At 52.4% G+C, this 14,970-nt stretch overlaps 1 protein-coding gene across 1 annotated transcript in view; it reads left to right on the forward strand.

Annotated features, from left to right (window-relative positions):
* UBAC1 (UBA domain containing 1) overlaps positions 1-14,374 on the forward strand; it is a 24,594-nt gene extending 10,220 nt beyond the window's left edge. The window contains exons 5-10 of the mRNA XM_007947041.1: positions 266-368; positions 640-748; positions 2,115-2,343; positions 6,886-6,972; positions 7,667-7,805; positions 14,259-14,374. Coding sequence (XP_007945232.1) covers positions 266-368; positions 640-748; positions 2,115-2,343; positions 6,886-6,972; positions 7,667-7,805; positions 14,259-14,374 — 783 coding nt within the window. The remainder of the gene's footprint in view (positions 1-265; positions 369-639; positions 749-2,114; positions 2,344-6,885; positions 6,973-7,666; positions 7,806-14,258) is intronic.
* The last annotated feature ends 596 nt before the right edge of the window (positions 14,375-14,970 follow it).

Genomic DNA, 14,970 nt, shown 5'->3' on the forward strand with positions numbered 1-14,970 from the left:
GGGGGGGAGTCACAGACATGTCGTGTCCCTAGCGCCCTGGGACGGGGGGTAGTCACAGACATGTCGTGTCCCTAGCGCTCTGGGACGGGGGGTAGTCACAGACATGTCGTGTCCTTAGTGCTCTGGGACAGGGTGAGGGGGCAGTCATAGACCCAGGCATGGCTTATCCTTAGCGCTCTGGGACGGGGCCAGGGGTTGGTCACAGACCCAGACACGGCTTGTTGGGCATCTGGAGAAACATCTCCTCCTTGCCCTTTCCCTGCAGTTCCAGACAGAACTCCGGAAAATCCTGGTCTCTCTCATAGAGGTGGCACAAAAGCTGCTTGCCTTGAACCCGGATGCCGTCGAGTTATTCAAGAAGGCGAATGGTACGTGCACTCCCCAGGCTGGCGGCCAGGCCCTGACTCGGGCCCCACTGAGCCGCCCCCAGAGCGTGCCAGCCCAGCCCGCAGTGTGGAAGCTGGGGGGGAGACCCTTTCTCGTCTACGTTCCGGGGACATTGGGTGTGTGAACCGTGTGTCCCGTCCCGCGTCGTGGTACACCTCAGCTTCCCGCGCTTTAGCGTAACTTGAGGAACAGGCGGTGCGGTCCTGCGGAGCCTAGCATCCCCACAAGCCGTCTCTCATCTCTGGCCCGCAGCCATGCTGGAGGAGGACGAGGAGGAGCGTGTGGATGAGGCCGCCCTGCGACAGCTCACGGAGATGGGCTTCCCCGAGACCAGGGCCACGAAGGCCTTGCGGCTGAACCAGTACGTGCCAGGCCCCCCACCCCGGCGGCCATGGGGCTGCTCAGCTCCCATGGAACCGGCTGCGGTGGGAGAGGGTGTGAAGGGCCCGTCAGTGCATGTCACCTACTTGGGATTTCCAGAGTTGGACAGCCCCACCACCTGGGACTGTGGAGCTGATGGTCTGAGTTCTCACACAGCTGCCATTTCACAAGAACCCAAGCCTGTGAACGGCAGGGACGGGTCGTCCCCCCACCACCACCAAGATTTAAGCCCGTGCATGGCAGGGCGGGGGTGTGTGTGTGCGTGTCCCGAGATTTGAGCCTGTGCATGGCGGGGCGGGTGTGTGTGTGCGTGTGTGTGTGTGCGTGTGTGTGTGTGCCCCGAGATTTAAGCCCGTGCACGGCAGGGCAGGTGTGTGTGTGTGTGTGTGTGTGTGCTGTGAGCTTTAAGCCTGTGTACAGCAGGGCGGGGGTGTTTGTGTGCCCCGAGATTTAAGCCCGTGCACAGCAGGGCGGGTGTGTGTGTGTGTGTGTCCCCTGAGATTTAAGCCCGTGCACGACAGGGACGTGTGCTCACAGGACTGCTTTTCTCTCCCAATGTCGGGACACGGTTTCATTTTGCTGAACGGCCTTTAGTATTGACTGTTTCAGTATTAGGCCCTTGTTTGTGTATTTAGGTTGGAGATGGTCTGTAGACCAGTCTCATCTAAGGCTTAGGCTCCCTTTTGCTTCTGCCCTAAGCTCATTACAGGAGCCCTGGTTGCACAGTGGTTAGGTGCTCAGCTGCTAATGGAAGGGTTGGCAGTTAGAATCCACCAGCCATTCTGGAAGAGAAATGTGGCAGTCGCCCTGCATAAAGATTATGGCTTTGGAGACCTTGGGGGCAGTTCCACTCTGTCCTCTAGGGACGCTGTGGGTCGGCTTGGACTCCAGGCAGTGGGTGTGGTTTGGGCTTTGCTTCTGTGAAGATTGACAGCCTGGGAGACCCTGTGGGCAGTTCCACTCTGTCCTCTAGGGGCGCTGTGGGTCAGCATGGACTCCAGGCAGTGGGTGTGGTTTGGGCTTTGCTTCTGTGAAGACTGACAGCCTTGGAGACCTGTGTGCAGTTCCCCTCTGTCCTCTGGGGGCGCTGTCTGAGCTCCTTGTGAAGTTCACATACTTGGGTTCCCCTGCTCACTCAGCAAACAGGTTCCTCTGGTCTGGGTCTGGGGGTGTTCTGAGTCAGGACCAGTGCCTGTGTTTCGTTTAGTGCTTCAGGCAGCCTCGCCGTGAGCCGTCATGCGCTAGTGCTGGAGAGACCGTTGAAATGGAGCCCTGGTGGGGCGTGGACAGGCGGTGCAGGCGCCCTCTTGCAGCCTGGGGTGTCGGGACGTCTCCTGTCTTTGCAGCATGTCTGTGACCCAGGCCATGGAGTGGCTCATCGAGCACGCGGAAGACCCAACCTTAGACACGCCTCTCCCCGGCCAGGCCTCGGCAGGCACTGTGGGGGCTGCCGCCGCTGCGGCCGCCGCCTCCACCTCCGCCGAGACAAGTGCGGGGGACGAGGAGCCCAGAGACGACCTGACGGAGGTCTTCAAGAAGATTCGAAGGAAAAGGGAGTTCCGGCCGGACTCACGGGTACGCGTCAGGGCTGCTGGCAGCACGTGCTGTCTCTCCCTCGAGGCGGACCTGAGTTGGCCGCCATCCTGGCCGAGGTTGGCTGGGCAAGGGCTTCCAGTCAGGCCTGGTGACCGTGGGCCTGAGTCCTTCACGGGGTCTCTGTCGCCGTCCCGCCCCTTTCCCTTTCTGAGTGAGAACCGTCCAGAGCCGTGCTCAGTGGTTGTCACAGACGTGGGGCTGAGGGGCTCATCACGCCTGTACTTCCTGTGACAGGTGTGTGGCCGGCAGGGGGCCAGCAGGGGTAGCCGCCTTGTCGGGGAGACGCTGAGGGGAGAGCGCAGCGCAGATGGCCTGCAACCAGGGTGGACTTCCCGCCCTCCCCACGGAGAGGAAGCTTGTACCTCAAGGTGCAGGAGCCTGTCTGGTGCTCCCCGGTGCAGCCCTTCCCCCGGCGGGGCGCAGGCAGGGCGGGAGCCGTCCCCAGGCAGTGCCTCTGGGCAGCCCGGGACGTGGGGTGTCATTTTCTGGGATGACGTGGAAATGAGGAGAGGATAGTGTTCATGGAAGCTCATGGAAAAGCCGTCTGCCCTTGGACATGGTGCCATCTGTCCCTGGACGTGGCGCTGTCTGTCCTTGGACGCAGCAGCCATCTGTCCCTGGACGTGGCGCCGTCTGTCCTTAGACGTGGCACCGTCTGTCCTTGGATCCAGCGCCGTCTGTCCTTGGATCCAGCGCTGTCTGTCCCTGGATGTGGCGCCGTCTGTCCTTGGACGCAGCAGCCGTCTGTCCTTGGACATGGTGCCATCTGTCCTTGGATGTGGCGCCGTCTGTCCTTGGACGCAGCAGCCGTCTGTCCTTGGACGTGGTGCCGTCTGTCCTTGGACGCAGCAGCCGTCTGTCCCTGGATGTGGCTGTGTTCCGGGCTGTTCTTTGTTGCTCGGAGAGTGCACTGCTGCGTGGCCAGCTGTTGCTGGAGGCAGGCACAGGAAGGCATCTGAGGCCATCAACAGAGAACACCGACTGAGCTCACAGCAGTGACGTCTGGGTTCACGCAGCCTCCTCTGGTGTAGTTCTCTGTGAGACACAATGTGGGGCACACTAGTATGGGGTGAGCGTGTGCCCTGCGGAGGGTGCGGTGATGAGAGTCAGGACAGGAGCTCTGGGGTTGAGAAGAGAATGATTTGACCTTGAAGAGGTTAAAAGGAGCCTTGAGGAACTGACGAGACCACAGTGTTTCGGAGAGTTAACCCCGTCACCCATCACAACACACAGTCCACCGGTACAGATGCCATGACGGCTGGGCAGGGGCCAGGGTCTGCCTGCCCCGGATTCAGTCCTGAACACGCACCTCCCCTGACGGTGGCTGCCGGTCCTCGGACACCTTCTCGGCCAGCTTCCTTCTGCATGTGGGGCTTATGTTGTCATATGATTTGATTTTTTTAAATGCATTTTGTTGAAATACAGTTTATGTACAGTAAAATACACCAAACTAAAATGACATGGGTCAGTGCTTTTTTTGTGTTTTTGCAGTGTTCCCTCCCCTTGCCTCCCACCCCTGGCAACCAACAAAGAAAGTTCCTCTCCATATATAAACCTCTCCTTGACCCTCCACAACAACGAACTAATACTGTATTTGTCCTTCTGTGACTGACTTATTTCACTCAGCATAATGTCCTCCAAGTTCATCCATAATATGCAGTGTTTTGCAGATTCTACGTTATTCTTTAGTGCTGCATAGCATTCCATTGTGTGTATGGACCATATTTTGGTCATCCACTCTTCCACTAAAAATCTTGGAGATAAGTCCCTTGCTAGATATGTAATTATTGGCAAATATGAATTTGTTGCTGTCATTTCTGTTAAGTGCTTTTTCGTGGTGTTGATTTCTTTGTTCCATAAAATTTCTATGCTGAGCTCATTTTGTTTATGAATCATGTTATCACTTCCTTCATTGCTATTGTTTTAGTATTTGCTGAATATTTATGCTGGTCCTCTTTTTTAATTTGATGTGAAGGTTTGTCATTTTTCTTTGAGGTTACCCTGTGATTTATAATTTTCTTTCCAAGTGTAGAACAATTCGTTCTATCTTTTAGTTGTCTTGACTTCCCTATCATCTAGAAGTTCTGTAACGACACAGTTTTTTCCCTCTTTTTGGTTTGTAGTTGTCCTCATTTGTCAATTGATGTCTCTGGTTCCCTGTTTACAATGTTGTAGGCTTACTTACTTTGGATACTTCCATAGCTGGGTTGGTTTCTGAGCTGTGTCATCATGTGTGCTAATGGTCAGTTGTTGTTTGCTGTTGTTGCTTCTCTGTCCAAAGGGCATGGTTTAACAAATTCCCTTAATTTCTGCTTATCTAGAAATGTCCTAATTTCACCATCATATTTGAGGGACAACTTTGATGGATACATAATTCTTGGTTGAAAAGTTTTCTCTTTCAGGGTTTTATATATACCATCCCATTGTCTTCTGGCCTGCATGGTTTCTGCCGAGAAAGCTTAGTCTTATTGGTTGCCCCTTGTAGAAAACTTTTCGTTTTTCCCATGCTGCTCTCGTGATTTTTTATCTTTGTTTTTGGTAAGTTTGATGATGATATGTCTTGGTGATTTTCTTTTGGGGTCTATCCTGTTTGGGGTTTGTTGGACTTCCTAAATGGATATATTCTCATCTTTCATCATACCAGGAAAATTCTCTTCCAACAAATATTCTACAATTTTCTCAGTGGTTTTATTTGTCTCTTCCTGTTCTGGAATTCCAATGACATGTAGGTTATTCCTTTTGATGGTATCCCACATGAACCTTAGGCTTTCTTCATTTTATTTTGATCTTTTTTTCTGATTTATCCCTTGCCAAAGAAGTGTTCAGGTATTGGCCTTCAATCTCCCTAATTCTGTCTTCCATTGATTCAATTCTGCTCCTTTGCCCATTCAACGTCTTATCTATTTCTGAAAAGTTAGTATTGATCTTCTGGATTTTTGTGTGTAGATTTTGTATCGTTTCTAATTTTTCATTTATTTTGTCATTTTGTTCTTGTATTGTCTTTTGAAATTGTTCTAGATTTTTCTCTCTCTTTTTCTATTTTTTATATTGTGATTTGGTTGAAAATTTACAGAGCAAATTCACTTTCCGTACAGCAGTTCACATACACTTTGTCTCATGACATTGACCACAATTTTGTCCGTGTTTTCCTTGATCTGTCTCTCAATTCTTTGAAGATACCTAAATAGAATTCTTTTGTATTCCTTATCAGGGAGTTCCAATGCTGCGTCTTCCTTAGGGATGTATTTTGGGTCTGTATCCTGGTCCCTTGTTTCTTCTGCTTTATTCTGTGTGGATTGTGATGCTCTGTTGTCTCCAAGGCATTGTGACATTTTTGTGTTTATGTTTAATTGGTGATTGTATGTTGCAGTGACTTGTCCGTGATTTTTGTTTTCTTTGGATGTTATCTACGCAAACAGGGTACTGTGGTCCTCTGTTTGCTAGTTGATAGCACTCATCACCTGTCTCCTTTCCTGTTGTCAGCCTCTCATATGTCCTTGCCGACCTTGGCAAACAGAGCCTGTTCTTAGGTCCCTGGAATCTGAATGAGAAGGCTATCACTTTAAAATCCAAAATGGCCACCCCTTGTAAACATTCAAAATGGCTGCGCCCTCTGGACAGCAGAAAGTCCACAGCTCAGGTTGTCTCCCTCCTTGCTGTTTCCCTTCCTAGTCACAGGCCACCAGCGCAGTTGTCCTTGCAGCCCTTGGTGACTGGGACTGATCTTTAGGTCAATTCTCAGGTCCCAACACCACCTGGAAATATTCAGGCTGTTGGTCCCGTCAGAGTAGCTGACAGTCCGCAGCTCCGACCGCCTCTGTGCTCACTGTTTTCCTTCAGGTTTTTCCACTAGTTGGTGCGTAATCCCCGTCTGTAGAGTTCCTTTCAAAGCTCAGGGCTCCAGGATTGTCTTCTGCATCTCTGTCCACTGGTTTTTCTTTTCTTTGTTGAAGAGGGTCTGTGTCGCTTGTCTGCCTGTTCTTCCATCCTACTGGAAGTATGATTTGATTTTTTAAAATCAGCATCATTTTTTTTAAGAGAAAATTTGAATAAAATCCCTCTTTTTTGCATAAACTGCTCTGATATTTTTGCTGTCTAGATGGAATTTACATGCGTGACCAACCCCTATTCAAGAAGTTGGGGTCAAGTGTAAGAGAGTTTGCATTGGTCTGACCTCCCTGACAACAGCATAGTCACGCACGTGGGTGGACAGTGTGACCTGGCCACCTGCGAGACCTCATGCCTCTGTCTGCCCAGGCTGTGCCCTTTCTGGGTCAGTAACGTTCTGAAGGTTCTGAACCCACATGTGCTTTAGTCCAGATGGGACGAAACAATTTTAAGGCAGAAAAGCCAGAGATTTACATTGAAACACCTGCTGAGATGCTGCCAATGAGAGGTGCCCGGCAGTCCACACTGAATGCCTGGCCCCAAGCAAGGTGCCTGTCTGTCTGTATGTTCCGATCTGGGCCGTCGTCTCCCTGACCCTGACCGAGGTGCCCTTCTGTCTGTGTTCTGATCTAGGCCGTTGTCTCCCTGATGGAAATGGGGTTCGATGAAAAGGAGGTAATAGATGCTCTCCGCGTGAACAACAACCAGCAGAACGCTGCTGTGAGTACACACCCCGCCTGAGCCATTGCTGCTCCTCACACCCAGGACCTGGGAGTGGCAGGAGTGCACCCTGCAGGCAGCTTTTCTGTGAAGTGCTGTGGGGTAGAGGCCCCGGGAGTCACGGTTCTGACATGTGTGCTTGGCTGCAGAAGCTCCGTGTCCCTCGCAGGGCGCACCTCCCACCCCCGTGTCTCGGGCATCCTGCGTCCACACTGTGTGCATGGGGCTGGCTTGTTGTGTACTTGCTGGCTCCTGTTCTCCACATGCACGCTGACCCCGAGGGGCAGTCTGCTGGGCTGGGGTCACCACGCTGTCCGCTTGCAGCCAACAGGCAATAGCTGGACCAGCTCTAAACGCTGGATCTGTTGATGTTTCTGCCCTGTCCCGGACCCCTGCCGGGAGCGAGTCTGTGGGTGTCTTCCTGCCCAGTGCTCCTTGTGCACACCATACCCATCATGGGGCTGGAGGAGGTCGCGTGCACTGCTGTGGCAGTGCCAGGTTTGCTGAGGATGCTGGCTCAGACACGCACAGCCCCTGAGTCTGGGTCCAGGTGTGGTTTTATGTCATGGCCTCTTACGCTAGAAGAGCTGCGGAGACCTGGGGGGCACGCAGGGGCAGGGCCCGTGGCGGACGGTGTGTGACACTGACGTCCTACGAAGGGGCTTGTAAACCCTTGTACCTCTTGTGTTTACAGTGCGAGTGGCTGCTGGGAGACCGGAAGCCCTCCCCTGAGGAGCTGGACAAGGGCATGGACCCCAACAGCCCCCTCTTCCAAGCCATCCTGGACAACCCTGTAGTGCAGCTGGGTCTGACCAACCCTAAGACCCTACTCGGTATGTGTGTGTTCTCCACACAGCTCAAGGTGGGGTGCGTGGCCCGCTGGTTCCTGCCTGTGAGAGCAGAGCTGGGTGTGTGCACTGGGGCCCCTGTGTGTGGGGAGCGTCCTGCCCTGCAGCCCCACACGCTTTAGCACAGGCCTGCCTGCGTCCCCACAGGGGGCCCTGACACCAGGCCTGCTTGGTGTGACAGGCCACCTGGTGACCTATCCACACTCGATAAGAGACAGCTACAGCGGGTGGCTTGGGTGCAGGGCTGAGATGGTGCTGCAGGCTCCCCGTCAGAGGAGGTGGGTCGGCTCCCACTGCTGTGTTTATCTTTAGGGTGGAGGGGTGCACGAGAGCATCTCCGCGCCGACTCCATCCCTGCCCAGCTCGTGGTTGTCGCTGTGGGGCCCCATCAAGTCAGTGGTGATTCTTAAGGACCCCACGTGACAGAATGTGACCGCCCCGCAGGGTTTTCAGAGCTCCTGCAGAGCTGATGGGTAGGTTTGAACCGCCAACCTTTCAGTCAGCAGTCAAGCACTTAACCATTGCCTGCCAGGGCTCCTCTAGCCCCGGGTGACCACTAAGAAACTCGTCCCTGTGTGTCTGCCTGTTTCAGGCATGTCATGACAGTGAGGTCACATGGCATTTGTCCTCTCATGACTGCCTTGCTTCACGCAGCATGATGTTTCCTAGGTCCGTCCATGTTGTGGTGGGCGTCAGGACTTCACTTCTCTATGATGGGGTAGATTTCCACGGTGTCGGAACCACGTTTTGTCTCTCTGTTCCCTTCTCGGTGGATGTTGGAGTTGAGTCCACCTTTCTCGGCTGTTGTAAGTAGTGCTGCAGTGGATGTTGGTGGGCAGGTTTCTTCCCTGCCTTTAGGAGTGGACCTGCTGGCTCATCTGGTGACTATACGTTCAACTTTTTGAGGAACTGCCTGACTGTGTCCCACGATGGCTGCACTGTTCACATTCCCACCATCACAGGTGGAAGGTTCCTGTTTCTCCACCACCCACTGTTCTGTTGTTTTGGTCACTGTTGTTCAGTGGCGCAAGGTGGCTCTCCAACTGTGTAGGACCATGGTGCAGTGCTCATTAATTAGCGAGCTGCAGTGGACAGCTCTGACAACCACATGCTGGGAATGACAGATCGAAGAGGGATGGTGTGGCACTCATCATCACAAAGAATGTTTCAAACTCTATCCTGAAGCACAATGCTGTCAGTGATAGGATGCTATCCATATGCCTACAAGGAAGGCTAGTTAATACTACTGTTACTCGAATTCACGCACCAACTGCCAGACCCAAAGATGAAGAAAGTAAAGATTAGACTAACTTCTGTAGTCTGAGATTGACTAAACATGCAGTCAAGATGCGTTGATGATTAATGGTGATTGGAATGCCAACGCTGAAAAGGAAGAAGACTTGGTAGTTGGAAAATACGGCTTTGGTGATGGAAATGATGTCACAGATATTTGCAAGAGCAACGACTTACTCATTGCAATTAACCTCTCAATAGCACAAATGGCAGCTGTCCACGTGGACCTCGCTGGACAGAGTCCACAGGAGTCAGATCAACAGCATCTGTGGGCAGAGGCAACAGAGAAGCTCACTGTCGAGAGTCAGAACCACAGGAGCCGACTGGAACAGGCTGTCACCTGCTCATGTGCAAGTTCAAGTAGAAGCTGAGGACAATTAACTCCTGGGAGAGCCAAGGTATGAACTTGATTATTTTCTACCTGAATTTAGAGACCATCTGAAGAATAGATTTCATGTCACTGAGCACTAATAACTGAAGACCAGACAAGTTATGGGACAACATGAAGAACATCATGAATGAAGAAAGCAAAAGGTCATTCAAAAGATGGGAAAGGAAGAAAAAACAAAAATGGATGTCAGAAGAGACTCTGAACTTGCTCTTGAACAGAGAGTAGCCCAAGTGAATGGAAGAAACGGTGGAGTGAAAGAGCTGAACAGATTTCAAAGGGCAGCTCAAGAAGATAGTATTATAATGAAACGTTCAGAGACCTGGAGTTAGAAAACCAAATGGAAGAAGATGCTCAACATTTCTCAAGCTGAAAGCACTGAAAAAAAAACCCCTCAAGCTTCGAGTTGCAATATCGAAGGATTCTATGGGCAGAGTATCAAATGATGCCGGAAGATGGAAGAAATACACAGAGTCTATACCAAAAAGAAGTGGTCAACGTTCAACCATCTCAGGAGATAGCATGTGATCAAGGACTGAAGACACTGAAGGAAGGAAGTGCAAGCTGCACTGAAGGAATTGGTGAAAGACAAGGCTCCAGGAACTGACGGAACACCCACTGAGACATTTCAACAAATGGATGACATGCTGGAGGCACTCACTCAGCTGTGCCAAGAAATGTGGAAGACAGCTACCTGGCCAACTGACAGGAAGAGATCCATATTTGTACCTATTCCAAAGAAAGGTGATCCCACAGAATGTGGAAATTATTGAAGAATATCATTAATATCGTATGCAAATAATATTAAGCTGAAAACAATTCAAGAACAGTTGGCAGCAGTACATTGACAGGGAACTTCCAGAAATTCAAGTTGGATTCAGAAGAGGACGTGGAATGAGAGATAACATTGCTGATGTCAGATGGCTCTTGGCTCAAAGCAAAAAATACCAGAAAGATGTTTTTCTGTTTTATTGACTACACAAAGCTATTCGATTGTGTGGATCATAAAAATAATGGATAACATTGAGAAGAATGGGAATTCCAGAACACTTAATTATGCTCATGAGGAACCTGCACGTACACCAAGAGGCTGTCGTTCAGACAGAACAAGGGGATAACGCATGGTTTAAAATCAGGAAGGGCGTGCATCAGGGTTGGATCCTTTTACCTTTCACTGTACTTATTCGATCTGTATGCTGAGCAAATCATCTGAGAAACTGGACTATATGAAGAAGAACATGGCATCAGGATTGGAGGAAGACTCATTAACAACCTGCGATATGCAGATGACACAACCTTGCTTGCTGAAAGTGAGGATGACTTGAAGCACTTAACTGATGAAGATAAAGACTACAGTCTGCAGTATGGATTACACCTCAACATAAAGAAAATGAAAATCTTCACAGCTGGACCAGTAAGCTGTATCACGATAAATGGAGAAAAGATTGAAGTTGTCAAAGATTGCATATTACCTGGTTCCACAGTCAACACCAATGGAAGCAGCAGTCACGAAATCAGACAACTTATTACACTGGGCAAATTTGCTGCGGAAGACCTCTTTAAAGAGTTAAAGGACAAAGATGTCACTTTGAAAACAAAAGGGTGCCTAACCCAAGCTATGGCATTTTCAGTAGCCTCATACACATGTGAATGTTGGACAGTGAACAAGAAAGACTACAGAAGAGCTGACGCATTTGAATTGTGGTGTTGGTGAAGAATATTGAACGTACCGTGGACTGCTGGAAGAACTAGCGCATGTGTCTTGGAGGAAGTATGGGCAGAACGCTCCTCGGACACAGGGCTGGTGAGGCCTCTCTCCCCTGCACTGACCCTGTGATCAGGAGGGGCAGTCCCTGGAGAAGGACGTCATACTTGGGAAAGTGGAGGTCGGTGAGAAAGAGGGGAAGACTCCCACTGAGATGGATGGACACAGCGGCTGCAACAGTGGGCTCATGCACGCAGTGCCCGTGAGGCTGGCGCAGGACCAGGCAGTGTTCCGTTCTGTTGAACACGGGGTCACGATGAGGTGGGGCCGACTCGACGGCACCACCACCGCTACCAACGTGGTGCAGTGAGTTACCTATATGGCCCTTCTGGCTGGGCAGGGTCTCGTGACTCCCGCCACTGATTGGGTAGGCTTATGCCAAGAAGGTGTTTGTGCCCACCATAGGGACTGGACAGCTTGCTAGCCATGTAAGTGAGGTGCCTGGTACCCTTTCAGGGGTGGGACCATGCAAATACAGGGCATGGAACCCTAATGAGGGGATTGGTCAGCTTTGCCATCCTGCTGGGCTTGTTGTTGCTGTTGTTAGGTGCTGGTGAGTCGTCCCCGACTCATAGCGACCCCATGCACAGCAGAACAAAACACCGCCCGGTCCTGAGCCAGCTCCATGATTCTTGCTACACTTGAGCCCATCGCCACTGCCACCATGTCAATCTACCTCTTTGAGGCCTTCCCCTCTTTCTGCTGGTCTTAAAAGGAGCCAAGACCAGGGCAAGGGAGGTACCGCACTCCCTCCAAGAAGGAAGAGCTGGCAATGGGGTGTGCCCTTTGGGCTCAGAAGGTCCCTGCCTCAGAGACAGAGAGCTGTAGCACTGGAGATGGCTGAAGACAGGACAGACAGTGGCAGCAGAACCAGGACGCTGGCGTGAGATGGCACAGTGGGGTTCCTGGCCCCTGGAGCGAGGTGGGCATAGTGGGTGTGCTGACCCATGGGGTGAGAGCCAAGTCTCAGGGCTGGAGGGCTGCCAGCAGAGGGCCGTAGTCTCGGGGATTCCACCAGGCTCCGTCAGACCAGCAAACCTGGTCCCTTTTTTTTTTTTTTTTTTTTAAATGATTTTGAGTTTTGTTCCACATTGTTCTCCCACTCTATCCAGGATCTCCTACAGAGATCCCCCTCCAAGTGGTTGACAGTGGTAGCCGGACACCATCTAGTTCTTCTGGTCTCATAGTCATACAGGCTGCAGATCGCATGGTGTACCAGTCGCTAGGACTAATTGTTTCCATGAGTCTTTCGTTTTCTTCTTTGCTCTGGATGAGAAGAGACCCGTCGTTGCATCTAGATGGCTTCTTGCAAGCTTTTAAGATCCTAGTTGCTACTCACCAAAGTAGGAGGTGGGACAGTATTTTTGTGTAGTATGTTATGCCAATTGAGCTTGATGTCCCCTGTGACTACGGTCCCGAACCCGTATCTCCAGCTCCCTCTGGGTGGTCGGCTGTGGCCAGGAAGAGGATAATGGGTTAGACACGCAGAAGAAAGCCTTTGTTGGATGGACAGCCATCCGTGTGGTTTCCCATTTATTCATTGAGTCCCTCCAGCCTCAGGATTCGTTTGGCTCTTTGCTGGGAGGAGACAGGGACGCTCAGGTTCCGGCCTGTTTCAGGCTGTCCTTTGCCTTCTAGATCTGGGCTGCCACCCTTCCATTTCAGGCCCATGGGCAGCAAGTTCTTTTTGGCTTTTCAAACGGGTTTCAGAGGTTTTAACCAGAACGCCTGTTACGGGCTGGGTGTCATCAGGCCATGGGCACAGCCAGGGCCTCCTGCCATCAGGGCGCTGGGGCTCGAGGCCCGTCCTTTTTGACCCTGAATAGCTGTGGATTCCTGTGCTGTGTGCTGTCCACGAGACCGGTAAACATGCAGCCACTTCCTACATGGTTCAGTGTCTGCCAACCGGCAAGCTCCATTGTAAGGCCACGTGCCCCTCATGTACGTGCCCTCCACGTTCACTGTGTATGTGGACTGCCCAGCTTCTTGGCCAAAAGGTACCTGCTTCCTGGGAAACCGTTTTGTAGAACTATCTAGAAATCCAAGCTTTCCCTTTGAAGCCGTGTGCAGTTAATCCTTTAGGTGCTGGCTTTTGACTGAACATCTGGGTTCTTCCATCTGACAGAACTCTCTCCATAGCAGTGCTTCCGCACTGGGTCTTTCTGCAGCTGGTGCCTTCCGTAGGCTGGGACTGGAGGTGGAGCCGCTGGTTGCCAGCCAGGGTTGCAGGAGGCTCCTGCTCGCCCTTGCAAGATTGCTTTTCAGAGTCTCTGTACCTGTCAAGTTGGCTCCCAGCATGCCTCTGTCACGTGTACTAGCTAGCCCAGGGCTGCCGTGGGGAAGTGATGTCCTCCTGAGCTGTACACTCGAGAAGCCGTAGGGGCGGTGGGTTGTGTCTTAAACTCACAGAGTCATAGGGAAGAAGGCGTCCATGCTGCGCTTGTGGAAAAGCCGTTCGCCTGCACACACACGTGGCTGAACTCACGGGGGAAGGTGGTCTGTGTGCACACGTGGCCGAGCTCATGGAGGAGCTGGTCCACACGTGTTGATGTCCGAGCTCATGGAGGAGCTGGTGGTCCGCACGCACGTGTCGATGTCCGAGCTCAGGGGGCGGGCGGTGCTTTGTGTGTGCACATGACTGAGCTTGCCTGGGGTAGTCTGTGTGCACCAGCAGCCGAGCTCCCAGGGGATGGTGGTCCACACATCCGTGTGGCTACCACTGTGGAGGAGACGGTGGTCCGCACATGCGTAGTTGCTGTGGCAGAAGGGGTGGTGGTCACATACTTAGGTGTCTGCGCTGGTGGAGGGGACAGTGGTGTGTGTGCTCACATAGCTGAGCTCACTGGGGACATGGTGGTCGGTGGATGCATGTGGCTATGCTGGCAGAGGGGACATGGTCACGTACCCGAGCGGCCACAGTGACGGGGGACGTGGTCTGCGGGGCTGTGCTGGCGGGGTACTGCCAGTTGCCCATGGCGCCCTGTCTCCCCAGCATTTGAAGACATGCTTGAGAACCCGCTCAGCAGCACCCAGTGGATGAACGACCCCGAGACCGGGCCCGTCATGCTGCAGATCTCCAGGCTCTTCCAGACCCTGAACCGGACGTAGCCTCGTTGCCCCGCGCAGTGGCTGCCGGCAGGGGCCCTGGGCCGGCCGTCCCCTGATTGCACCGGACGTAGCCTTGCTGCCCCGCGCAGTGGCCGCCGGTGGGGGTCCCGGGCCGGCCGTCCTCTGACTGCTTAGCTGGCCAGGAGGCCCCAGTGGGTTCACTGCCGATGGAAGAGCCGAGGGCTGTGGAGGCCCTTTGGACGGGGAGAAGGGCTGGGTGGAGATGCTTCCGGAAGCTGCCCTCAGAGCCTCGCCTAGACTTTTGGGGGCAGGGTGTCCGCACCTACCTTTTAATCTTCCTGCTTAAAAGCCGTGTGTGGCGGGAGGCATCCGTCTGCACTTTGAGCACCTGACGGTGTTTACAGCGAGGGGCTGCCTGTCTCACGGGGGAGCTGGACAGCCTGCGGCTCTCGGAGCACGGCGTGAATCCGCCCTGTGGGTCTGCTCAGAATCCACTGTCATTTGAAGAAGGCGTGTTTCAACCCAAAGTGTTCACATCACTTGTACTAATGGAAGTAGACTGTTTCACAGGGGGCTTTTCTTTAATAAACAGTGTCCATTTTCCTATTTTTTGTCTTAGTATCATTTTAATGCAC

Source organism: Orycteropus afer, unplaced genomic scaffold (genome assembly GCF_000298275.1).
Source record: "Orycteropus afer afer isolate SDZICR_OR568_19922 unplaced genomic scaffold, OryAfe1.0 scaffold00174, whole genome shotgun sequence".
Lineage (NCBI taxonomy): Eukaryota > Metazoa > Chordata > Mammalia > Tubulidentata > Orycteropodidae > Orycteropus > Orycteropus afer.